The sequence below is a fragment of the Anoplopoma fimbria genome, chromosome 14 (genome assembly GCF_027596085.1).
Source record: "Anoplopoma fimbria isolate UVic2021 breed Golden Eagle Sablefish chromosome 14, Afim_UVic_2022, whole genome shotgun sequence".
Lineage (NCBI taxonomy): Eukaryota > Metazoa > Chordata > Actinopteri > Perciformes > Anoplopomatidae > Anoplopoma > Anoplopoma fimbria.
The window spans coordinates 7,920,181-7,947,438 of record NC_072462.1 but is presented as its reverse complement, the minus strand read 5'-3'; the positions used below and the strand labels follow the sequence as shown (position 1 = coordinate 7,947,438).

General features: G+C 40.3%; 2 protein-coding genes and 1 pseudogene across 2 annotated transcripts in view; 1 reads left to right on the top strand and 2 right to left on the bottom strand.

The window, feature by feature from the left end:
* The window catches only part of il11ra (interleukin 11 receptor, alpha), a 55,183-nt gene extending 44,093 nt beyond the window's left edge, over window positions 1-11,090 (bottom strand). Inside the window, exon 1 of the mRNA XM_054612858.1 lies at window positions 10,975-11,090. The gene's annotated coding sequence lies outside the window, so the exon portion shown is untranslated. The remainder of the gene's footprint in view (window positions 1-10,974) is intronic.
* Window positions 11,091-17,727: 6,637 nt separating this feature from the next.
* On the top strand, window positions 17,728-22,699 carry si:busm1-57f23.1 (uncharacterized protein LOC368621 homolog). Its single transcript, XM_054613126.1, has 5 exons — window positions 17,728-17,836; window positions 18,092-18,236; window positions 21,839-21,990; window positions 22,085-22,186; window positions 22,468-22,699. The coding sequence occupies exons 2-5, from the start codon at window positions 18,149-18,151 to the stop codon at window positions 22,561-22,563; spliced, it is 438 nt and encodes a 145-aa protein (XP_054469101.1). The 5' UTR covers window positions 17,728-17,836; window positions 18,092-18,148; the 3' UTR covers window positions 22,564-22,699.
* Window positions 22,700-23,248: 549 nt separating this feature from the next.
* Window positions 23,249-24,210, bottom strand: LOC129102767 (hatching enzyme 1.2-like; annotated as a pseudogene).
* Between the last annotated feature and the right edge of the window lie 3,048 nt (window positions 24,211-27,258).

Sequence of the window (27,258 nt, the reverse complement as noted above, 5' to 3'; positions counted from 1 at the left end):
GAGACGTACATCACTGCAACTGCTACCCCACTCAAAATAGAATACAAATGATATGATCTGCATATGCGTACATATTCAAAACTGACTATTCACCTTCTGCAGTGGTGGCGAAGGCCCTTGTGAGATTTGTTTGCTCATGCAAGATGCCTGCACACACACACACGCACGCACGCACGCACACACACACACACACACACACACACACACACAGTAGTGTGTAATTTAAGATGACTGTACACAAAGGCACAAACATTCATTATTCACACCAGGAAATGTCTCTTTTCAACCACTTGTGCCACAATTTTGGATCTGTCTTTGAGTTGACACAGTGTGCAACCCTGACTCATCCCTCTATCAACATGAGAGTATCACTTACGTGCTCAGTGACAGGACTATCCACGCTGTCTAAGGTTTAACCGTGCTGTAGCCTTCCTGTCTCAAAGCCAGCGCTGCTAATGTCTCTAGAGCCTGAACACACGTGATTCAGCATTTCCAAACCCGGCAACAGCTTACAAGCCACACTTTAGGTATTACTTCATGCTGTTTCCAAAACAGTTTTCCTTAGTATTGTGGAAGCACTTGTTTTGGCACCAATTAGCACTGATATATACTTCACAGAATCCACACATCCGAGAATGATAAAAATAGGCTTGGGGCATATGACATCTACAGTTATGGTTCTCAGGTGTCCACCTTAACAGAACAATATTCAATTATGCAATGGCTGTTATGTATTTTGTGCTTTTTTTTTTTCTCTTGCTTTCTCTATGCTTCACCGCATTGTTGCGTATAAAAAAAAGTAACAACGTGCTAGAATACGTCTTATTTTGGGTGATTGTGGTTATATAAATGGAATTGATGGTGCTGTTAGATTGCTGCTAGACCACCCCATTAATGCAAAATAGTAACCAGTTTTTGACCACAGCAAAAATGTAGTGTTTTTTTTTAAGCGTGTGCTTATATACGGAGTGAAACTGAATATTTGGTTAGATAAAAACAATTTTGGACCTCCATTTAACATACATCAATACATTTTAGGGTGAAGACTTGGTTAAAGGTTAAGGTATGGGTTTGTATCAGGGTTGTGGGATTTAGAGAGGGGAGAAGAGAGGGTGAAAGAAGGTTGACTATTGCACACAACGTATCTGTAAATTATTAATAATAATAAGAATAATAATAACTTGGATGTCAACGTTATGAATGGATCTTCACGCTTTTCTGTACAGCCGTAGTAATTACCTTGTTTGAGAAGGAAGGATGTTTGCTCTCGTAAACCAAAAAGAAAGCCACTGCGCCCGTCGATCCGTGATTCTTTAGTTTGAAAGTGAACGAAAAAGGAGAACCACGGAAGGTAAACGAAGTGATTTGTAAGCTGTGCAATGAACAAATCGGGAGTAAAGATTGAAACAACACAAATTTACATGTAGGTCTGCCACCGATTCCATCCACAAAGAGCAGCCGGGCCAAAGCAACCACGGTGAGCAATCAACCCTAAATCCTCTGGGCTTCTATTGTGGCCACTTATTGATACTGCAACGTATGCATCTCCAGTCCAAAGACATTTATCTATATGCTTCACTGCTTCGGAAAATGAGCTCCACTGATACAGCAACGAAAAAATCAACGCATTAATGAGCCTTTTTTAAAATACCAAGATGGTGGATCTACAGTGGGTACGGAAAGTATTCACACCCCTTTAAATTTTTCACCCTTTGTTTCATTGCAGCCATTTGCTAAAATCGAAAAAGTTCTTTTTTTTTTCTCATTAATGTACACTCAGCAACCCATCTTGACAGAAAAAAACAGAAATGTAGAATTTTTTGCAAATTTATAAAAAATTAAAAAAACTGAAATATCACATGGTCATAAGTATTCAGGCCCTTTGCTCAGTATTGAGTAGAAGCACCCTTTTGAGCTAGTACAGCCATGAGTCTTCTTGGGAATGATGCAACAAGTTTCTCACACCTGGATTTGGGGATCCTCTGCCATTCTTCCTTGCAGATCCTCTCCAGTTCTGTCAGGTTGGATGGTGAACGTTGGTGGACAGCCATTTTCAGGTCTCTCCAGAGATGCTCAATTGGGTTTAGGTCAGGGCTCTGGCTGGGCCAGTCAAGAATGGTCACAGACTTGTTCCGAAGCCACTCCTTTGTTATTTTAGCTGTGTGCTTCGGGTCATTGTCTTGTTGGAAGGTGAACCTTCGGCCCAGTCTGAGGTCCTGAGCACTCTGGAGGAGGTTTTCTTCCAGGATATCTCTGTACTTGGCCGCATTCATCTTTCCTTCAATTGCAACCAGTCGTCCTGTCCCTGCAGCTGAAAAACACCCCCATAGCATGATGCTGCCACCACCATGTTTCACTGTTGGGATTGTATTGGGCAGGTGATGAGCAGTGCCTGGTTTTCTCCACACATACCGCTTAGAATTAACGCCAAAAAGTTCAATCTTGGTCTCATCAGACCAGAGAATCTTATTTCTCATAGTTTGGGAGTTTTTTGGCAAACTCTATGCGGGCTTTCATATGTCTTGCACTGAGGAGAGGCTTCCGTCGGGCCACTCTGCCATAAAGCCCCGACTGGTGGAGGGCTGCAGTGATAGTTGACTTTGTGGAACTTTCTCCCATCTCCCTACTGCATCTCTGGAGCTCAGCCACAGTGATCTTTGGGTTCTTCTTTACCTCTCTCACCAAGGCTCTTCTCCCATGATTGCTCAGTTTGGCTGGACGGCCAGGTCTAGGAAGAGTTCTGGTCATCCCATACTTCTTCCATTTAAGGATTATGGAGGCCACTGTGCTCTTAGGAACCTTGAGTGCTGCAGAAATTCTTTTGTAACCTTGGCCAGATCTGTGCCTTGCCACAATTCTGTCTCTGAGCTCCTTGGGCAGTTCCTTCGACCTCATGATTCTCATTTGTTCTGACATGCACTGTGAGCTGTAAGGTCTTATATAGACAGGTGTGTGCCTTTCCTAATCAAGTCCAATCAGTTTAATTAAACACAGCTGGACTCCAATGAAGGAGTAGAACCATCTCAAGGAGGATCAGAAGAAATGGACAGCATGTGAGTTAAATATGAGTGTCACAGCAAAGGGTCTGAATACTTATGACCATGTGATATTTCAGTTTTTCTTTTTTAATAAATTTGCAAAAAGTTCTACATTTCTGTTTTTTTCTGTCAAGATGGGTTGCTGAGTGTACATTAATGCGAAAAAAATGAACTTTTTCGATTTTAGCAAATGGCTGCAATGAAACAAAGAGTGAAAAATTTAAAGGGGTCTGAATACTTTCCGTACCCACTGTATGTGCTCAGTTGAAGAACTGCTATAATTTCATGTCTGGGTCACAAACAGAACATTTTCAGGTTGCCAGTGACGGTAAATATGAACACCTGCAGGGAGGGAGTCAACACGGAGCAGCCCAAATGTCAGCACAATTTTTTGCCACAGCAGCTTGTAAATCAACCCACAGTATTCTTCATGCTGGTTTGGCATGTTACCATTCCAGATCTGGAGGTAGAAATTTCAAACCGAAGCAAATCAATAGAGTGTTTTTCCAGCACAGACCTAATATTCTTCCAAGCTCTAATAATCTCCCCAGTTAGCTGTATTTTCACAGTCAACACCGCGCTGGACAGAGTCGTTACAGAATATATGGCTAGCCTAATAGATGTTGCTTTCCCTGGCAGGATTGCAGCAGTATGTCAAACGTGCACAGCAAAATTCATACACATATGGTCGTTCATTCTTTGAATTATCGGTATGTTGGTCACAGTCAAACATACGGACAAACCCTCACTCTAAAATGGTCCATCTTCATCTGTGACCATTAAATAAAAATTGTTTCAGTTTGCTGCAGTGGAAGCCTGCAGAGGTCCAGAGAGAGGATCATAAATCACATTTGCATGGGAAGGAAGCACATTCCTTAATGTTTATCTTTCCAGGGAATGTTCTGAGTATGCATGCTATATTGCATAATGGCCACGCTTTGAAGTTATTTACCCCCCACAAGACTGATAAACTTACAGTGAAGCTGTCCGCATCAGCCAGTCCTCCAGTCATTAGCAATTGTAGAAGTACACGAGTAAGTGAGTGCCATGTAACTCAAACTATGCAGTTAGTGAAGTGGTTTGATACTTAACTACCATTATACTGTATAGAAAGTCTTTTGTAAATGTGAACTATTAAAATACCAATCGTGCAGGTGGCGTGAAACTTATATACCTCCATATCTATCATGAACTGAACAGTTTGCTAAAGATGATGCGAAGATTGAATAAAGATGGATACTACTATGAATGAAGATTCATTTAACAAGTAGATGACGGCTATAAGTGAGCCCAAAGACAACTTTGAGCTCATCCTGTTTAGAAAATGGATCCATTGGCATTGAATGCGTGCAGGAGTGCAGTTTGAAACTGGATACTCCTGCTGCTTCTTCCCTTACCGCTGCACCTTAAGTGAAAGACACCAAGTGATCTAAAACACGTCATCCCCCACGATGATTCTGTCTCCTTCTGGGCTAAGCAGTGACAGATATGATGCCTTCATCTGGCATAAACTGTTGTGTCAAAGACAATATTTCTGCAGCCAACGGGTTGGGAAAATTGCAGTTGTAGGAGTGAAATAAAAGGAGTTGGTGACTCCCCTGCTTGTAGAAATCATCATCATTCATCCACATTGAGCAGGTTATACTTCTGTAACACACTTGCATAGGACTTTATCGTTCTCTGTTAACAGTTTTGTTTTTAATATTGATGTTACACTTGTTCTTTTGGTTGTCATTCTGTGGATTACAAAAATAAAACTCCTACTTTGCACTTAAAGGACCAATGTGTAGCATTAAAGGGGATCTATGAACAGAGATGGAATATAATATTCATCACTATGTTTTCAATAGTGTATAATCACCTGAAACTAAGAAAAATTGTGTTTTCGTTAGCTGAATATCTACACAGGGAGCAGGTCCTCTTCACTGAGTCCACCATATTGCACCGCCATGTTTTTTATAGCTCAAACGGACAAACCAAACAATGACTTTCATATTTTTATGTTACCCAAAAGCCACCAGAGTTCTTCGACACGCTGGTGAAAGTGCGGTAACGTGAGTCCGCCGTGGTACCGCCAACCGCTGCGTGACTTCCCTGGCTCCTAAAGTAGTGTTATTATGTAAAGGATGGTCTGGAGGCAAACGGCGTCGCTACGGTTTGGCATTAGGTGGCTCACGTTACCACAGTCTTGGAAAAGTGGGTGTATGGGAATTCAGTTGGTTTGCGTATATAACTGCTCGGCTAGATGCCACCGAATCCTACACAACGTCCCTTTGAACACTCAATCATTGAATTCATCTTGAATTTTGGATTTCTATGGTATCCAATACCTCTTTAATGGTCTTAGTGGTTATCCTTTATAATCTCACATATGATGACAGGCCAAATGACTATGATCATGTGACAAGATGTTGAGATGTTTCCAGAGTCATAAAAAAAAATGGAGACAGTTGGCAAAAATAGTTCTTCAATTTAAAACAGATGCAGCAAACTTCAGATGTTTGGCATCAGTTCCCATACATCAAGGAGAAAGTTTAGGGTTTCTTTGCAGAGCTGCCATTATATTCAATCACTCGGCCAGCATACAGGGAGTTGTCTTGCAGAGCTGGCAGAGCTAGCTCAGACAGAAGTTTTTGCTTTTTTTTCTTGGACGGAAAAAAACATTTCTAAATATTACACTTTCCCTTTCACTATCACCACACTATCACTGTCCTTATTGGTTGGTTGATCTCGAAAAGAAGCCACAGCTCGAGCCCATGACACCAAGCCCTTCTTTAGTGGCTCGACCTTGTGGCTTGGATCTGTTTTAACTGTAGCAAAATGCAGATAATCGTAGCAGAGCGAAAAAACGAAAAGGCCAAAAGCTCCTGACTGAACAACTGAGCAGAGTTCCTGGTAAGTAAGAGTGGGGATAAAGTGCGCGAACAGTGCCACAAGGGGAGGAGAAAATACCCCGATCTAGGCCCCTCAAAGCTGGGTTTAATATCAAGAGCTGGCTCTCTCCGTCTCTCCCGTCTCACACACAGGCGCACACCAAGAAACAGTACAACCTCAGACCTGGCAAGCAGCACTCGAGTTCTTGGAGCAGCTTTCTCCCTAATTTAAAAGTTGATTGCCGTGGGCCCTCTGTGTGTGACTAGTGAAATATGAGTGTGGAGAGCAGAGTACGGAGGCTTGGACCGAGTTTAGCTCCACGTGCGCGCGATTATGGGAGGCACGCACGCATAAAAAGTACAGCATAGTCTGGAGTTTCCCCATGCGTGTGTATGTGCACACGTTGAGTCTGCGTGAAGGTCTGAGTGGAGCCCGTACATACTTGTGTGCACGTTATGTGTGTGCGCGCATGTGGTTTTTGGCCAGAGCTGGAGCAGAGACTGGACTGCCAGTGAGAGCTGTCTGCAGGGAATCGAGGCGAAGCAAGAGCCAAGCTGAATAACAGTACCTTTCTCTTACTAGAATGAGGTGTTCGGAGGTCAATTTAACTGAACCCAGCCGTCATTAAAAAGTGAACTGAAGTATAGAAAGGGTAAATTGTTGTAGGTCTGTATTTATCAAACCGCAAAAATGAAGGGTAATTCTGGACTTTGGACAGATGTGACGAATGTAAGGAGTTTGATGGAACAATGGAGCAGGTGTAGGGTCAAATCCATGTCTCTGGTTGGTAATTCCTATCTGAGCATTCCTCTGATCGATCATACTTGAGAGCAACTTCTAAAAATGACTCCCATACTTTACTGGAACTACTGGTAAACTCTTGATAAGTGCGTTGTGCTGTAGCGAATATGGTTCCTATTTAAATTTATTTTCAGTAGGCTCGCTGCAGTCATCTTACAGTAAGTGTTTTTCTCAGATCTACGACCTTCCCACTCGACTTCACTGCAGTTAACGTGACTACGCAAAGCAAAAAAATAAATGTACAGCACATGTTTCCTCAAAGCCTGAACTTATACACTTTGTTTTATGATTTTCCTTAACACTTTTTTTATTAAGCTGCATAGTGTATTTAATCTTTCTAGCTCTCTGGGTGTTAGGGTCCATAGATGGATGAATATGAAGGGCACTACGTCACCAAATCCCGTCAAAGGGCTGATCAAATGTGGAGGATCCTTTCATTTCTACCGAGAACTTCAGAGAAAGTTTTTTCGTTCAAAAGATTTCCAAGGATGCATGTGATAAAAACACCCACAATGTTTTCCTGTCCTTCGATTTGGAATCTGTGAAAATACGGTAGTAAACCTTATGATGTTTGACCTTAGCAGTCCGCCCACATCTAAATTGGCGAGGTAGAATTTTTCTTTTCTAAATGGTAGGTTTTATGACGGATGTTCTTTTCACATTATAACGTGGTGAATTATTTTCTCAAACCAGAGTTGGGGATTGTTGTAACAGTGGAAACAGCCAACCAAGACAGTTTTGATGATTTTTTATTTTGTTTCCTTCGAGTTTGAAAAAGTGTTCTTTACAATCGCCTTGGTAAGATTGTAGAACGTAGTATGGTGGCTTTGAGGAGATCATATAAACTGTATGTTCTGTTTGTTGACAAATTATGATAAATTGTAAAAATCTTCGTATATTTTTCCTTTTTCTTATTAATAGGCCTACCTTGTTTGAATATGAGTTTCCTGTGTTGAGGAATGCTAAATCAATATTCCTATTAGCAAATGTAATGGACTGAACTGATCTAAATAATGTTCAAATCTGAGCACCTTGGATTTCCCTTCCTCTTCTGGATATCCCTGTTGCCCCAGGGTACAAAGAGCACATTTGTTCACAGAGTGTATTTCTAAATCATCTTTTTACAGGTTTTTTTTGGTCACAGTGTTTATGAAGCAAAAAATACACTCCGGTTTTCCTTTTATAGAGAGAGAAGACCTGAGAACCCAAGGGTAAAACAGCAAGGTGCCTGCTGTCCCTCCCTTTTCTTACTCTGTGTACATTTACTTTAACAGCGGTAAAGTGGCTGAGAGAGTGGAGGAGCCGATCTTCTGCTGCACAGGTTCCAAAGCCTGCTCTCTTTTATGTAATGGGATATTAACAAGCTATAGAGAGTCAAACCAGGAAGCATCATTCTTGCTCAGGCCACCCAGTCTGTGGAGGGAAATCCATGAACGGCAAACACTGTTGCGATTGACTGGAGATACAGCAGGGGAGCAGCCAGGTGTTTGGCTCCAAAGAGCACACACAGGGACTCTGGCTAGGACGCAACAACAACCAGCCCTATCTGCTAAGACTCTTAGCTGAGTTAAATTAGCTGAACTGATTTTAAAAACAAAGAAATAAACAGCGATCGAGAAAAACCTGGGACACATTAACAATCTCGAAGCTGGCTGAAGCAATCTGTGTCTGTTTTACTGTCATGTAGGAGAAAAATGGTTTCAATTGGAAAACAGACAGCCAACAAAATACAGTCCACGAGTGTGAACTCTTCCCTGTCATCTCTCAAGCAACCAACAGGGACAAAAAGCGGGGGAGGTGAAATCTGTCAATACAGTCGCTTGTTATTGGGCCAATCCCAGTCAAACAGCCGAATGTGATGGGGGCAACTTTACCCCTGAGAGAACGCAACAAACCCTGACCATTCAACCGCTGATAGTGACTCATCTGTACTGATCAAACCAATAACACCTTGAGCAACTTCTGAGCTTAACGCAACAGACTTAAATCCCTAATTAATCCAGAAATCCCCCTCCGACTGTCGACATTCAAAGCAGCAAGGAGAGAGAGGGAGAAAGACAAAATTGACTGTTGGCTAAGTACTAATCCATGCTACCATAGCAACCGTGGAGCCCAAACTGTCACTAACTGCACACCCTGAATTAATATGATCTAATTATTTTTTGAAAAAGCTATTTCAGAGATAGGCAGATTGAAGGATCTACAATATCAGTTTGAAGATTTTTTTTTTTCAGGATGCTAGACTGATATGGTAGCGAAAACAGCTGTCAACCTACATATCACAGTGTAAAGTGAAACACCATATCGGCTGGCTGTCAAGACAGAAGGCAATGAAATTAAGGAACACTGTACCTTTAGAACCATTCCAGTTTACGATTATCACTATGACACAACGTTTGAGTAGCAAAAATCCACAAAACCAGCCTGATAATAAAGAAAATCTGAGAGTCAATGGAGCAGAGCCGGATAGTTGTCAGACCCTGGTCGGAGCTGGCCGATGCTATGCTATGATTGACCAGGCAGCGTTCCAGGGGCGGGTCAATTTCCTGACAAATATCTGAAGTGTTTGCTAAAAGTATCAATTAAAAAAATAACAGCTTTTACTCCTAATACTTTTACATCTAATTTGATTTCTAATTTGTGTTATACATGAATGAGTGCAGCTTGATACTTACAACACCAACACAGACTACGGGATAAACACAATCTTCTCATTCATAATTACACTCCAACAGCACTACTAATCCACTGATTCATATTTAATGTGTCTTTTTCTATCAAGTAAAAAAAAAACTAACCAAATTATGACTCTAAACGGAAATAAACTAGTTTCAACGCATGGATGAATGAGAATCTCTTTTCTGTGCTCCGTATGACATAACATGTTTTTGAAAGCATCACAGAGCGGCCTGGTTGTGATAAAACCAGAGCACGCGCTCGACGTCACGTTGTGGGAATTTATGGTATAGGTTCAAATTCTGCTACTGATACACAATGTGCAATGTAACCCGGCGATGCAAGAGCACATATCCCACATTTAAACACATGGTTGCTTGGAGAGCAGCGTCTCCCTTCATCACACGAACTTTGACCCACATTTGGCTTAAAATTTGGTGAGAGGTTTGAGACAGAGCAACACCTTGTTTTTTGTTTTTTTAAAGAACCGAGCTTGCAGCCTCGTCTCCTCTGCCTCCTTCTGCCACCTCTCCTACTCCCTAGACGTCCCACCCCCAGGCTTTGTCTTTCTGCTCGGTCTGTTTGCATTCCTGTTGAGCTCTATTTAAAGGCTTGATCACTCCACTGGCTGCAGGAATGCACATCTGCAGTGAGACCCTGTCCCGCTGTCTCTCTCTGTCTGTCTGTCTGTCTGTCTGTTTATGTGTGTGTACAGTATTTGTTTCTAATTGCGGACTCAGAGCATTGACCTTTGCTGCTGGCCTCCAGGAACTATAATTATATTCATAAATATACAAAAAGGGAAAGAGCGGGATGATGCAGAATGTTGTTTATCACACCAACAAGTGCTTTGGGATGACTCACGATGTCAAAGCTTTTCATTTGCACACTGCCAAATGTGTCCCTGTGCTTGCGAAGCAAAACAAGTCGATGTATCAGCAGTGCTTTTGATGTGCTGATCTTACTTTCCCTTTAAATAGACATCAGTGCAGTGTTGCATGCAGATAAACACACAGCTCACAAACCACACCTGCCACTAAGCCGTAAATCTATAAGGTAAGTCTAAACACTATGTTACATTTTAAGTTTAGCCTAATTCCTTGAATACCATCTCATTCCTGAAACTTTCACACAAAAAAAACAACAAAAAAAAAGAAAAAAATATTTTTGAACATTAAAAACACAGCTGTTTAATCAAGGTAAGTAAACAGATCAGTTTAGGTTCGTTGAATTTACAATACAGGATAATAATAACCATTTAAAAAATATTAATAAATAAATTATAAATAATGACATCAAAATGTATTTTTACAATTTTTGTGACATTGTGGTAGGCATAATGATGAAGCAATATACAAATAATAAAAACAGGCAATATAACAAGCGCTGATGGTGCCACACAAGCTAAAGAGGGACCAACATCATGACACATCCCCACTGTGATCAACATTGGAGTACACTTCCCTCCTGTCCCGTGTAGCGAGGCGGATAAACTTTTCGCCCCCCACCCCCTCCCTCCCTCCCTGACACGCGCAGCTTCCGAGCCGCTAATTCCCTCCCCCAAGTTAGAAAGATCCAAACGTACCTTGTAAAATGTCCCCGAGTCAAACAGGCATTATTATTATGTTGTCGCCTTCCATAGTTGGGACTTTTTCTCGTGTTGTTCTTCGGCTCCCCCGGACGGACTAGCGGGGCACGAGAGCAACGAAGTCGGACAAGGAGGAGGGAGGAGGGGGAGGAAAGAGGCCAGACAGAGTCGGCAGCTTCCTCGTTGGTGGAGCCGCCTGCCAATCTCCCGGTTTAGTGGGCGGGTCCCTAACTGTTTAGGGATTATGGGAGGCTGAGCTATCAGCACTGATCCCAGGTCTGAGGTCGCAGGAATGTGGCATGGGAAAAACAAGATAGGGGTCTCCTGCAGCAGGATTACGATGGTTTATATTTGTTTATCACTTTCCATTGGATTTTTTTTTGTATTGCAAGGTTATATTGGTTGGTAGTTGCAATAAAAACAAATATAATTTTAATGAACACAGTGCCAGAAGTGCCAGAGATTTAACTATTAGGCTAGTTGATTGTATATATTTTTCTATTATATTTATAATTTATTTTTATTCAGTATACAAAATTGTTTCATTTGGATAACGTTCATGTTCAAGTAATCCAACTATATGCAACTTTTTGTTTTCATGTTGATTTTTTTTTTTTGCTTTAATTTAAGAAGAGGAGAGGGGGAAAAAAGTTGAATTGTATTGTGTCTCAAAAATATTCATCCTCTACCGGTAAGGACAAGTAGTACACAAGGGAGATTTTGTGTAAAACGTGTTGTCTCCCACTCTACAAAAACAAGCTTTTGCCAGGTTTTATTCAGTTATCGGGCTTAACTGTTACACATACTTCATGAGACCCTGATGTATTTATTTATTTATTTACTTAACTGTTATGTAAGTCACCTGTTACGTGGTGAGCACAGAAACACATTAAATCCATTAATGGTTCCAGTGCTCTTTGCTTTAGCGGGACATAAATTGGATGACTGTAACATCTCATTATCCAAAGCGGTGACCTTTTGTCCTCCCCCTTAAATGCAAATGGAGGTTTTGAAAAAAGCAAACACATCTGTCAAACACAACCCTACAGCTTCACACCTCACTGATGCAGCATCAACTGACACTCGGGAGTTAAGGCTTCGCAAAGGTTAGATGTGGTGCAGAGGTTTCATATTGGTTTGCATTCAGTTGTGCGGGAATTGCTAAAAACTAGTGACTCAGTCTGCACCATAAAGTCTTTATTCTTTAATGATAACGGCACATTTCACAGTGATCTCATAAGAGACGTTGCTGTTCGTCTTTAATGATGTTCAGTTTAATAATTTCCACAAACTGCACAATCAACAACGTATATGACTCTAAAAATATCTATCTTCTCATTAGTGAGCTTGAAAAACAGTTACAATAACACACGGCGGTAGACCCTCTGTTTATGGGGCCATTTATCTGTGAAGTCACTTTGACCTTTGACCTGGAAAGACTGGACAAGAACAATTTGAAAACTGTGGCCTGTTGGCGTCCGGCCCACCCATCATCAGGCAAACAACACCAACATCAATTATTCCGTTGAAAGTATGAGGGGATTTCCAATCTGAGCAAATCCATCCACCCACTCACTGACCCTGACCCTGACCTGTCAGTCGCGGCTTGAAAGAGTTACAGTGGGTCTCATTAGGGAGCAGTGAACACCAGCGAGGCCAAGAAGAGAATAGGTCTGTCTTCCTGCATGTTAGCTTTTCATTCTGCACCTATCTGTGTTGTACATTCTCTTAGAATAGTCTAAAGATTAGTTTAGTGTCCGAGTGGCATTAATTAAAATCTTTTGTGAGTGGCGTCTGCATTGTTCTTGTCTTTTTGTATTGCACTAAGTCTATCTGCCTGTCCATCTGCCTCACTGTATGAGCCAATATGTCAGTCTGATTTCTGTCACTTATCTGCCACCGAATCCTTAACTGACTAGTTTGCATAGAGCCCATAGTTGAAATCCAATATATTGTAGCTGGTAGACACAGTGACTATTGAGTAGAATGAACTTGCATGTGTGACAACTTGTATAAGACCATTATTTTTTTTAATTGACTGCTCATAATAAGTGCTTATAGTCCTCAAGCTCCTCTTTAACCAAACACAACTGTTTCTCTGAGCATTAAAAAGGCAGTCATTTAGCCTCGTCTACCACCTGTTGCATTATGTGATACGGTGCTGCTCCCCCCTGCTGGGCAGTCTGAAACATCACACACAGGAGGCAAAACTGTTGCTCACATCATATCAGTATGACGAAGAGACCCAAGGAAAAGGATTTAGCTTTCTGTCTCCCACTATTTTAATGGCTAAGCCTGTACATCAGTGGGACAAAAAAATAATGGAAGTTTTTCAGTGTTAACAAGGCAGACCTGGAACCACTTATTACATGGTGAGTGCTTCATAAAAAAATATGTTGTTAGGTCTGGATCCTGCCAACTAGCAGACAAACAAACAACTATTCATGCTATAAAACAATGCCCACATTGAAGAGTTGAAACTGTGAGCTGAAAGAGTGGAAGGTTTCATGAAATAAAAAAAAGCTTTTATGAATGCAAGTTGGTATGAGTGCTTCCACCTTGTATAGCCCATAAAACATCACAGTGTATATATTGATACATAATGTCATTGGTATGAATGCATTATTGTGCTGTTTATTTATCGAAGTCGCATGACTGTAAACGCAGGGTTTTTTACTCAACTCTGCAGCTCAGAGTATTTCAGCCTCTTTTAGCTCATTTTCTTGGTTTGGTTCCGTCACGCCGGTCTCATCAACTTCTTCTCCAGCAGCAGGACGCTGTTACAGAAAAAAGAAAAGGCTCCAATGAATCAAATGTACACTGCCTGACCTGCACCAAACAACAGACGGATAAAGTTTACAACAAGCTGGTGAAAAAATAGGAATATCAAAGCAAAAACCTGATATATTGCTACCTATTTATAACATATTGTTAGCCATTTTATGTCATTTTTAATCAATAGTGAAAGGTAGAGCAGTGACAGGAAACAAGTGGGAGAGAGTCCACCCATGGCATTTATTAGTCTCCGGTTGGTGGACCAAAACAGAGCTTACACACATCTCAAAATGAACCCTTACTTTGCTCTGGGACTGCTGGATGTATATATAGGCAGCTGTTTGACAACATGGTTGATTAAAAAAACATGAGGCAATAATATGTCATGGCTTTCGATTTGTCAGCTTGTTGTGGAATTCTTCTGCCTTCAAGTGGCCAAAACAAAATATGTTAGTTTTTTGGCGGGCAATTGACCAGTGTTTTGGGGTTAAAAGGATGGTGTGTTTCTTTTTTATACTCTGGCACACAATCAGAATTTTTTTTATCATTGCTGTGAGGCACTGTCGTTGGTTTGTGGACTAACGTTTTAAAGCATCTTGATGATTGCTATCTTTATTTTTGGCAGTCGTAATCTTGTTTTTTTTTTCAGCCAGAAGTGACACGAGAAGGTAAGGTCAACTAAACGCTAAACAAGACATTTTTAGCAAACCAAAATGGCTACAATTTTCATCTATTCAATTCAATTCAATTCAGTTTATTTTGTATAGCCCAGAATCACAAATTACAAATTTGCCTCAGAGGGCTTTACAATCTGTGCACATGCAACATCCTCTGTCCTTCCCTCACATCGGCACAGGAAAAACTCCCCTAAAAAACCCCTTTAACAGGGAGAAAAAAGGAAGAAACCTATGGGAGAACGACAGAGGAGGGATCCTTCTCCCAGGATGGACAGAATGCAATAGATGTCATGTGTACAGAATGAGCAGCATAACAGTTCTTAGATACAACACATTCAATGTATATGACATAAATGATTCATATAATAAGACTACATATAATAACAGCAGCAATTATTACAGTAGAATTATAGCCATAAAAATAGGGATAGTAATGTGACTAATAATAATAATCAAAGTAGCAGTGGGTGTCAGTCGGCTCACAGCAGGAGGCACGACTACGGTCCAGGTACCACAACGTTTCATGGAAACCTGCAGAACGAGAAAGCAAAAGGGCTTCAGGGTGGAAGTAAAGCTAAAATGCTTAATGGTACAGGTAATAGTAATAGTAATGTGACTAGTAATAATAATAATGGTGGTAGCAGTCGGTGTCAGCAGGGCCGTAGCAGGATGCACATCCACGGTCCAGCCTGCGAAGCGAGAAAGCACAAAGACTCCAGGGTAGAAGCAAGTCAATAAGCGTAATAGTACAGGCAATAATAATAGTAATGTGACTAATAATGATAGTGGTAGTAGTAGTGGGTGTCAGCAGGGCCTCAGTAGGTGGCACGATGACAGTCCAAATATAACCCCGATTCCTGGGAACCTGCGAGGCGAGAAAGCACAAGAACTCCAGGGAAGAAAGGCTGTCCTTGAGATCTGTTTTATATAAGAGTTAAAAGACAGATCCTGGTCAAAGATAACTCCAAGGTTCTTAACGGTAGTGCTGGATGCTAGAGCAATGCCATCTAGAGAAACTATATCGTTAGATAATTGAATTCGAAGGTGATCTGGACCTAGTAGGATAACTTCTGTTTTTTCAGAGTTTAACATTAAAAAGTTACAGGTCATCCAGGTTTTTATGTCCGTAAGACATGCTTGAAGTCTAGAGAACTGGTTAGTTTCGTCTGGCTTAATTGATAGATACAACTGGGTATCATCTGCATAACAATGAAAGTTTACTGAGTGTTTTCTGATAATATTCCCCAAGGGAAGCATATATAAAGTAAATAAAATAGGTCCAAGAACAGACCCCTGTGGAACTCCGTGACTAACCCTGGTTTTCATCGAGCTTTCATTGTTTACATATACAAACTGAGATCGGTCTGATAAATACGACTTAAACCAGCTAAGTGCGGTTCCTTTAATGCCTATTAGATGCTCCAATCTCTGTAATAGGATTTGGTGATCAATGGTATCAAATGCAGCACTAAGGTCTAGCAATACAAGTACAGAGACAAGTCCTTTGTCTGAAGCTATTAGAAGGTCATTGGTAATTTTCACCAGTGCCGTCTCTGTGCTATGATTCACTCTAAATCCTGACTGAAAATCCTCAAATAAACTATTGTTATGCATAAAGTCACAGAGCTGATTTGCTACTGCTTTCTCAAGGATCTTAGAGAGGAACGGAAGGTTAGATATAGGTCTATAGTTAGCCAACACCTCTGGATCTAGAGTAGGTTTCTTAAGAAGAGGTTTAATTACAGCTGGTTTGAAGGCCTGTGGTACATGGCCCATCAGTAAAGACAGATTGATAATTTCTAATAAGGAGTTGCTAATTAAAGGTAAAACTTCCTTAAGCAGCCTAGTTGGAATCGGGTCTAAGAGACAGGTGGAAGGTTTAGACTTAGAAATAGTTAAAGTCAATTGTTGAAGGTCGATGGGAGAAAAGCCATCTAAATATATTTCAGGTTCTACAGCTGTGGATCGATCGGTACTGGTTGAGGGCAGTAGATTATAAATTTTTTCTCTAATAGTTAGAATCTTATCATTAAAGAAGTTCATGAAGTCACTACTACTGAGGTTTATAGGAATACACGGCTCAACAGAGCTGTGACTCTCTGTCAGCCTGGCTACAGTGCTGAAGAGAACCCTAGGGTTGTTCTTATTTTTCTCTATTAATGCTGAATAATAGGCTGCTCTAGCATTACGGAGTGCCTTCTTATATATTTTAAGACTGTCTCGCCAGACTAACCGCGCTTCATCCACATTGGTGGAACGCCATATCCTTTCAAGTTTTCGCGATATCATCTACTGTAAACACACTGTGAATGGGTTAAACTTCTAAATAGAAAACACTCCCAAACTGGACAACGTGTGGTAGGGACCTGTCAATCACTGTGTAGCCCCGCCCTTAATCATACCCTGCTTTATGAACTATTTGACTCTAAATGGACCATCATTTACTAAATGAACATCATGCTGTACTGAAGAAGTCTTGAAACTAGAGATTGAGACCATAAACTCATGTTTACAATGTTTACTGAGGGAATAAATCAAGAGAGAAGTAGAGTCATTTTCTCATAGACTTCTATACAATCTCACTTATTTTTTTTTTTTTAAATCAGAGGAGTCTCCCCCTGCTAGCCATAAGAAAAATGCACACCACCCTTCCTGTCCGTCAGTCACCCACATCTTTATGAATGAGCACCCCCAAGTTCATCAATTCCACTCCGGCTGACGCTCGTGCATTTATTCACTGGCGTCATAATAGTTTAAATCCTTTATCACATGATAACAAATGTGCTGGACCCGTTGTTGATGTACTTGTAGAAAGAACGCGACTCTGCTGTGCTGTGCATACAGTTTGCACAGTGACTCACTGCCAGTTTGAGTCAGATCTCCCACAGAAGTGCCTCGTTCATGTACACGCTCACATTCACACATAGACGCACCGCGCTGGCAGACCACAGACCCACACAACGCACATGAATGCAAACACACACGCACGCACACACACACACACACACACACACACACACACACACACACACACACACACACACACACACACACACACACACACACACACACACACACACACACACACACACACACTATGGCACACGACTGACACCTATCCCCACCTAGTCTCACACACACACACACACACGCACAAACACAAACACACACCAAAGCCGCTGATGCTTGTTAAATCCCTGCATGACGTCATTGCCGGGCAGCGGGTGGGAGTGGTCTTCACTGGTTCTTTAAACATACCAGAGCTTAAATGCTGAACAGCTGCGTCCATTCACTGACGACACCCTCCTCTCTTTCTCTCTCCTTCACTGGCATTATTCCTCTCAGTCTGGCTCAGCGTCGCTCCAGCATTCACTAGCTCAAGTCATATTTTTTTCATTAACAAAAAGGTAGAGTTGTTATTTTTTTCTCTCTGTAGCCTTTTCTATATCTGTAAATTTTTGCACTTTCTCGTTTTCGTGCTGTATTTTTAAAGTTGTCTATGTTTGAAATATAATCTTCAATGTCTACTTTTTTTTTTGTACTGTTTTCTCTGTGGACCAGACTGTAGGTTGTTTGCGAGTTGAGTTGGCAAGTGGCTCAGATCAAGTGTAGTGTCCTGCTCATCTGAAGCCTTGTTCTTTGTGGGGATCCGTTCTTTTCAGGTCAGTCCTCCCCTTGTGAAGAGTCCAGCACGGTTTGGTGGTGATCGATACGTCAAGATGTCCCTCCCGTTGGCAGTGGTGATATGTCTGTCAGCCATCCAGCTGTGTTTGGCAGAGCAGCCTGTGGAGGAAGTCGTCACAACAAGTACGTGCTGATATGGATAAGAAGGGCAATAATGGGAACTGAATGTGACAGAGAGGCAAAATAATATTATAAGGTAGAGAATAAAGTGGCCTACTCTGGGCTCATGTTGACTTTAAAAGCTTGATTTCCCTTCAAAGAGTAGTCAACAAGAGTCTTTGCATAAAAGAATAAGAAATAGACTCATGGCAACAGCTTTTCTAAAAAGGATAGTTGTATTAAAAGCATCGCTGTACTTTCTTCTACTGTCCTGATGATATTACCTTGCTTTTAAAACTTCATATTCCCACCTCTCTTCTTGTGATCCAGATGTGTCTCATATTGGTGACCTTAATTGATATTAAGATGTCAATCAGATGAAAGGCTAGGAAAGCAAAATGTTGACTCTTTTCTTTGTTGTGCTTATTTAAAATCTGTTGTCAGAACAGTTCTCAAAAACAATACAAAAAAAAGACTTATTGCCCAGATTCCTGTGTGTAGATGAAAAAGGTCAGATGTGGTTAAAAACAAGTTAAATTAAAAAGCCTAGTCAAGCCAAGTGAAGCACGAACACTGCAAAAAGGAAATGTATCCAAGTGTGGTTGAGCTTCGTTACATACCACGTTAGTTAGTGCAGTTCGAGAGTAGTGAATAATAATACAAAAAAACAAAATAACTTTGTACTATGTACGCACAGTTGAACAGCTTGAGTGAAAGAATAGTAGAGCCACTGTGTGCAACATTTGAGTCACAACCAGCAATGTAGAAACCAGTCGAACAAAACATTTGTGACACAAACACAGTAACTTGTGCATTCATGTCCTCAGTCAGTAGACAGTGAATGTACTGCTGTCTGGTTGGGTACAGTGAGTCAGAGGGTTTGGTTTGGATAGCAGTCAGAGAAAATTGGTCGGATGCTATTTAACTTGGCAGAATGGCTTCTATTAGTGAAATGTTTTTTACTGAGCAGAGAAACATTCTGGTTGGTTCAGATTTGTACATGGTGTTTACTGTAAATGCTCATCAGGATAAACATACATACTCAATTGTTTAATTTATATATAAATGGTGTGTATATATATATATATATATATATATATATATATATATTTTTTTTTTTTTTTTTTTTTTAATGTAAGATTACTGTAGGTACAGTAGACATCACAATGTAACATCAAAACTATATAGACTATATTATTAGAGTGACGCATGATTGGTTTTAATTTATTTTGTGACTGTGTTGGTCATTCAATTTACATACACATTGGAAAAAATAGTGTAACGGTTGATTCTACATAACTTTTATTCTGGCATTACATACTGTGCCTTCAAAGAAACTCACATTAAGCCTGATATGGAGGAAAAATCATTGACCACAGTAGATAGAAAAGTCTGTTGTCTTCCTCATGTCTGGTAAACAATGTGCAATGTTCGGTGTGATCTGTTGCACCTCTGAACACACCCTGACTTCTATGTATTGTTGGACTACAATGCATAATGAGCCAGTGTGCTTGAAAGGGTGGGGATGGAACATGCAGCAAGTTAGATGACAGCAAAAAACAGGAATTTCAATCAATGCTTAGTTACTTAAGCTGAAAACTGAAATGCCATCATAATATAACAGGATGGCACAAATTATCTGCATGAGAAAGAATACATTGACCATGGTGACATCAGCATGGTGACATCAGCATGCTAACCTGCTCACAGTGGAGATGATAAAATGTTTCAATTTAGCAGGTACAATATTCATCATGTACACCATCTTAGTTCAGCATGTGAGCATGCTAACCATTTTGAAATAGAATTAAATTAAAATGTTGAACTAGATAAAAAGGGCATAATCACTCAAATTAGAAGTCAAGGCTGAAATGAATATCTGTACCAAATTGAATGGCTATCAGTTGTTTTTGTGAAATTTAACTCCAGATTACAAAAGTCAGCCTCCTGGTTGGGCCAGAGAAAATGTCAGGGGACCACCGAAGTAGCTTGGATACATTGTCTGGGAAACATTAATGTCTGTAAAAAAATGTTGCCAGTCCATCCAGTACTGTAGATTAATATATTTCACTTAGTAAGAGAGAAATTTGACCGGTCTTTGGAGGGAAAATCAGGCCAAAGTACCCCAATTCTATGGTATTTCTTCCAAATGCTGACAAAATATTCAATAAAAAACTAAAATGTCAGTCTCATGAAGGAACAGCCAAGGGATCAGGGAAATCAGTGTATTCACCCTCTGTGGAAAATCAACGGGTGTGCTGAATTTGCTGTCAATCTATCCAATAGCAGTTAAGATATTTCAGTCTGGATCACAGTGGTGGACCGACCCACCGACATTATCAGCCCTAGAGCTACACTGCTATTGGTGTGGCTAAACACTGTGTAAAACAAAAACCAAACCATCATCAATTTCATTGAGTGGGCCACCCAAGGTACAGAAGCTGTAATGACTATATCTAAATTCCCTTCCTTCTCTTTCCTTGAGAAAACCTGCTTAATATTCTTGGCCTGATGATTGAGGCTTGGTTTGGCAGTGTAGTGAAGATGGTTTGGCAGGGTTAGAGTAAAACTGGCTGAATCCAGCGTTTAGTTGTCTTAACGTTTCCAAGTCCTTGACTGATGTTCTGGACTGAAACAGCAAATTTTCAGGATGATGGAGCATAAAAACCCCAAAGGCTACACACAGAAACATAACACTGACTGATTGTGCCATTGGAGTCAGTGTATGAGTGCATGTGTATGGGTGGACATTTGTAAGTGTATAACTAAGTGCAACACGTTCTCATTCACAACACATCAAATACCAACGCTTGGTCAGTGGCCCTTAGCTCAAACTCTGACACTCTAGGTAACCCTCTACTGCGTGGCTAGCTGCTCACTTGACTACCAGGTGAATAGCAACTCACGTGACCACCGAGTGACAGGTGACTCACGTGATAACAGAGTGATTAGCAACTTGCGTGACTACCAAGTGACTAGCAACTCAGGTGACTACCGAGTGATTAGCAACTCGCTTGACTACCGAGTGACTAGTGTCTCGCGTGACTACCAGGTTACTTGCAACTCATGTGACTTTCAAGTGACTAGTGACCCTCATGACGACCGAATTTCTAGCAACTACCTTGATTACAGAGTGACTTAATGACTCACATGTTTACCGAATGATTAGCGACTGACGTGACAAAATAAGTCAACATATACTTGGTTTTAGACGGTACATGAAAAGCGGTCACCTGGGTTAAAGTCCTGTGTTTTGTTTAACACATCCACTCCTACCTGCCCTGTATGGACTTTCTCACTCCTGGCACTATGTCAGATGCTCTGAACGTCTTATAATGATGCAGATGGGTTTAGATTGGAAAGCCTGGTGCAAGGCATACAGATACTTAAGGGTGTTTCCATACGGAGTTATCAGATGCAGAGGGGCACTGACCAAGTGTGGGTATTTGACAAGTTGGGAGTGAGAAAGTGTCAATGTCTGCATTTCAGTGCATTGTGCTATGCCACTTTAATAGTCTGTTTGTATTACCGAGAACATAGAGTAAAGGCCAGTTGATTAGTTGTCCCATCAGTAACCATGCAACCGTGTGAAATTGACCTTGTGTCTATGTGGAATTCCCTCATAGAAAAAGCGCATCTGCTGGGCGGCTGGTTTGAAAAGAGTCTGGAGTCGGCTGAGGTTCAGGAGGCGACTCAGTATGCTGTGACGATGTACAACACTCACTCCAAGAGCAAGAAGATGTTCAAGCTGGTCTCCATCTCCGGCGCTCAGGCACAGGTTAGTTTCATTTTTCAGAAACAAAGGAACTGGAATGCAACACAACATGTCACCACCATCTAATAGTTCGGCTCCCTATCCACTCATCTTCTAGGTGACAAATAAGATCAACTTTAAAATTGATGCGGTCCTGGGAAAAACCAAGTGTCTTAAGAAAGAAAACCATGACCTGAACAGCTGCAGTCTTGAGAAAAAGGTACGTTTTGTTTCAAGTGTGCAATTGTATGTGTTTATAAAATGATGTTCAACTCAGCAATGATTATTTTTCAAACTGATTTGAAGGTTTAGTAAAGGCAACTGTAAAGCAATACATCAGACTTTAGCTCCATGCATTACACAGAACATTTTCACTCATGCATTTATGTCCTTTATTCTTTCATAATACAAAAACAGGTTATTCCATATTGTCTTTTACAGTCAGGTTTACGAGAGTTCCCAAAGCCTATGTCATGGTTATTGTTGTTTCCCTCTCCGCAGCATCTGAAGTGCTACTTTGAGGTGGCGTACAACCCCCGCAACAACAAACATGAGCTGCAGGCATCCAATTGCAGGAAAATTGTGGAAAAGGTTTAACTTTTTATTTGCTTAGCTTTTTTTGAAGTTTGGCTCTATAACTTTGAATACCTTATTGCATTTTGATATAATATTGATGGGTTTTAAATATTTTGCAGCTGATTTTTAGTGCTGAATGTGTGGTTTGTAACAAAGACACATCACGGTCTTAATAAAATTCGTTTGTAAAAGTTGACTTTTGTTATAATTCTTTGAGGTTTGTGGCTTGATAATGTCTTATTTTTGTTTTGTATACTAAAACTAAAATGATTACTTATTGGGGGATTTAAACAAGCAATCACGATTGAGGGTGTTTAAGGCAAGAGCTAAAGAACATGTGGATTTCTAAATTTGGTATTTAACTGCTGTGATTGTTTCATTCATGAATCAATAATTTGATTACACACATTGCTGCTCGTTATGATGTTTTGGAGATATCTTGTGAAAGCAGAGATGTTTCGATTTTCTTTCAAATATCTGAAAAGAATGATCAGTCATAACAAAGAACCAGGCTACGTTCATCTAAATATATATCTGTTCCTATAATACAAGCCTTTTTATTCTTCCATAATCACTCAGAAGTGACAATAAAAAAAATACAACTACATATTTTCTGAAATGACATGGGTACATGATATTCAGTCAAGCTGAAATATTTAAAAAGAAATGCATTATAATGTTATACAGGATTAGACTGTGTTGTAACTTAAGGATTTCTATACTCACTGCATTGGTATAACCTATTGATCCTGAGGATATCAATATCAGACGTGTCATCCCTCTGCCCGATTGGCACAGACGAATCTGCAACAGGAGTTATGGTTTCTGCTCCAAACAATAATGTGAAGGCAGTCCTAGGGGGAAAAATGGATAAATAAATAATGAAAATCTGTCCTTCTAAATAATATCTTTGTCCATAAAAAATGGTTTCTTTTTTCATCGCCACCTGTGCACATAATTATTTTTACAGTACATTTAATGTAATTTAGCTAATATGTCCATGTTGCACTGCCTCCAAATGGCCAATATGTATAATGAGCAATACACAACTTAAATATCTTGCTAGCAATAGTACAATAATGACATAAAGGGATGTTACCTTCTGTAATACATAACAGAGGAATAGTCATATGGTGTGTTCAAGTTGTTGGTTTCCATTTTGTTGAAGTTGAAGGCACTTTTCTGACAGTAAAACATTTCTGGAAGAACCTCACCTACTTTCAAGGTGGATTGAGAAAATAAATCAAATTGGATAACCAACAGCAGTGCCCCTGTTCCAGCAGCATTGGGACGTAGAGCTCACCTCCTGGGACATTTTCCCAGTTGATCCTAACATACTGGTCCCCGTCGCTCCTAGTGTGCTCATGGTGGAAGCCGAGTACATGGAGGAGCTCGTGCTGAATGACCCCATGATGGAGGCAGCCGTCAGAGAAACAGACAGAGAATCCACCTGTCGCCCTCCATCTCTGCTGATCGTAGACCAGCACCTACAGTACAGCAGGAAGGACAGCATGTTGGAATCCTGACTGTGCTGTAGAGTTCAGTTAACTGACCGTCACATCTACCTCACCCCTGCACTCACCCAAGTTCACTCTCAATGCTGAGGCAGTCAGACTGGCCATGATGAGGAAGGAAGCAGATGCAGGTTTTCTTGTGAAAAGTGTCCATAGCTTTCTAAATTGAGGCTTCTTTATTGTCGTCTGCAGTGAAAACGAGATTGTCTGACATCAGAATACCAAACAAACACTTTAATATAAAGAAAGCGTTTGTTTCTATTTTGTTTTAAGATTTTGCAAAGAAAAAAAAGGAAAAATCAAGTTAAAGCAAAATGGAAAATGGTCACAAATCGTAAATAGATCATAATCGTCATAATCCGTAATTAAATCAAACTTGCATTAGTTGTAATTGTCATGAATGATTTCCTAAGCCCTTACAGAAGTAGTCACTGAAGCTGCAGGGAACTTCAACAAGTCCACTGTAGGATTTTTGCCACTAGCAGTAGCTGCTCCAGGATTTCATGGCATTCCTCTTCTTCAAAAGAGCGACGTCTCCTTTCTACCAGATTGTGGCTGATGCCTGGAGTAAGACATAAGTGAAAAATATAATATGTTTTGACTTTTATACATTAGTTTAATGCCCTGGCGCATGTGTTTAATGTTTAATGTGCTTATTGTGTGGTTTGTTGGCCATCCAATGTCTTACGTCTTTCTCCCATTGTTAAATATTAGACTATCACACATGCATTACTGGAGACTGAAAAAACACACTTTGCGATAAGCAGATTTTTGGGAGATGTTGCATTGTAAGTCCCTGGTGTTTGTTAGAATCACTAAAGTGGGTCCATGGGTTTATGAGGCCATAAATGGAGATTTAGGATTTTTCTCTTAAAATAGGTGAGAATGAGTTGAGGTCATTGTTTTCCTTGAGCTTACGACTCTGGCAGCTTGGAGGAATCTGAAACTTGTCAAGATGCTATAACTTTATCAAATCATTTTTTTAATCACTTACTTTTAGAATTTAAACATTAGAAAACCAGTAAAATAGTCACAGAGAGATGATGTATTTGTCGTGTCTCACCAGTTAATCGTTTTGAGCTGAAAAGCCCAGCAGCAGGGCCAGGACAGCAGAGAAAAGATCCAGGTTCAACTTCCTCACGTCGGAGAACGCTCAGATGGAGAAGCCTGACCACAAAGATTTAGGTCTTGCTTTTAAACAGCCGGCATGGAGAGGAATGCAAACAGGCTTACTGAAAATGCAATACATTGAGTCCTTTACAAACGTTTCAATGAGCAGCCAGACCAGAGGCTTTGTAAGATATACAACTCCTATGTGAAATGGGTATGCCCATTTATATATATATATATATATATATATATATATATATATATATATATATATATATTTATATACACATTTGAGCGTGACTGATTTCTGAATCCAAAAGAGCTCTTAATGCATTAGATCTACAAGGTCAAGCTGCTCTCTTTACTAAAGGAGAACCCCGTTCTAAACTAGATCAAGGGGTTATTCCTCCTAAAGAATTTCCAACAAGTAATTTGTCTAACATGTTGACACAGTGACAAAAGACCTTATCTGTCCACTATGGACACAAAGATAAATTTAAACAGTACACAATATACTCGTCTACACCCAAAGGTTTCAAATCCCTTGAATGGAAAACTCAGCTTTTCCCAGTTTTGTTTGTCTAATTTGATAACATTAATTGCACGATATGCTCATTTTAAAAAGTAAGTTAACCAACTGAACCGGAGAAGATTATTTTTCCTAATAAATCTCCTTCATCAAAGCCCAGTTGACAAAGAGAAATGTAATGCTTTTATCTAGTATTTCAGTAAAAGTAAAAATGAATGGACCAGCATAGAGGCCAATCTGTCTTTTGAGATGGGGCTCACCCACCCAACATCTGTTGATCTCCTCCACCCAACCACACCATAAAGCCCTGCCCTGCCACACACTCTCCATTTCTTAAAAGCTAACCATAGTTTGGGCTTCTTGGCGGACATTGCATGGAAACTGTATCCTTTTAATAGAACAACCAGTTACCATTAATTCTCATTGGGTCATTCATCATGACAGAGGAAAATCAGACTCAGTGCTGGGTAATAGGAGGCTATCTGGTGGGCTGGCAGGCGTTTAGAAAAGTCTTTGCCACTAAACAGCCCAGGCTCCACTGCTCACTCTGCACCAAACCATTATTTAACTATTACATGTGTTTTCCACTTGTAAGCAGTTTCACACAAACACAACTTTTGAATGTTTGGCTGCTCCATTTGGTCAAATGGAAATAGTTTACATGTCTTATGAATCCTTTTAGATGAGTTCCCTCCAACACTCAGCCTGACGTATCTGTTTTTCTATCTGGTATCAATGTTTGGCTGCAGTTAGTTAGGAGACCTCTGGCCCCTCAGTGAGGCTCTGCTAGTAGATGTTTGGTCTCAATGGCTATCTCAGGGACAAACCAGTTAGGGTCAAATTAGCTCAGCATGTTGGCCTTCGTCATCTCGTTTTTTTACTGACGCCATATTGGTTTTATGGAATCAAATTACATAAGAGGGTGGAGCTTAGTACAACAAAACAATAAATACGATTTTTTATGCGAACAAAACTTTTACAATGCACTTTCATGAAGTGAAAACATACTATGAAAGGGTTTACAATGTTTACTGAGGTAATAAATCAAATGACAAGTAGAGTCATTTTCTCATAGACTTTTATACAGTCTGACTTATTTTACAACTAAAAGAGCCGCCCCCTGATGGCCATTAGAAAGAATGAAAGTTTAAGGCACTTCTGCATTGGCGTCACATTTCAGACTCAACCTCAGGTGGGTGTGGAAAGTTGGTAAAACACTCGGGACAGATGGTGGACAGAGAGGGATGGCAGATATTAATCTGGGGGAAGTGAGAATAATGTAAAGGCTAGAGGGAGGGATAAGAAGTTCTGTCGTCATGACCAAATCATGCATCTCAAAGGATGAAATTCAAGAATGATTTGCACTTTCTATTCGAAATAAAAGTAAAAAACATTAAATATAAATTTCTTTATTCAATCCTATTTTTATTTATTTGTCATGAACCTAAACATGTTGGCAGTCTTTGTTTCAAACTGCAATAATCAATTGCATACATTTGTGTATGTCTATATAGATAATTTTGCTGATTATAACTAACTTATATCCATACTCCACAGACAGAA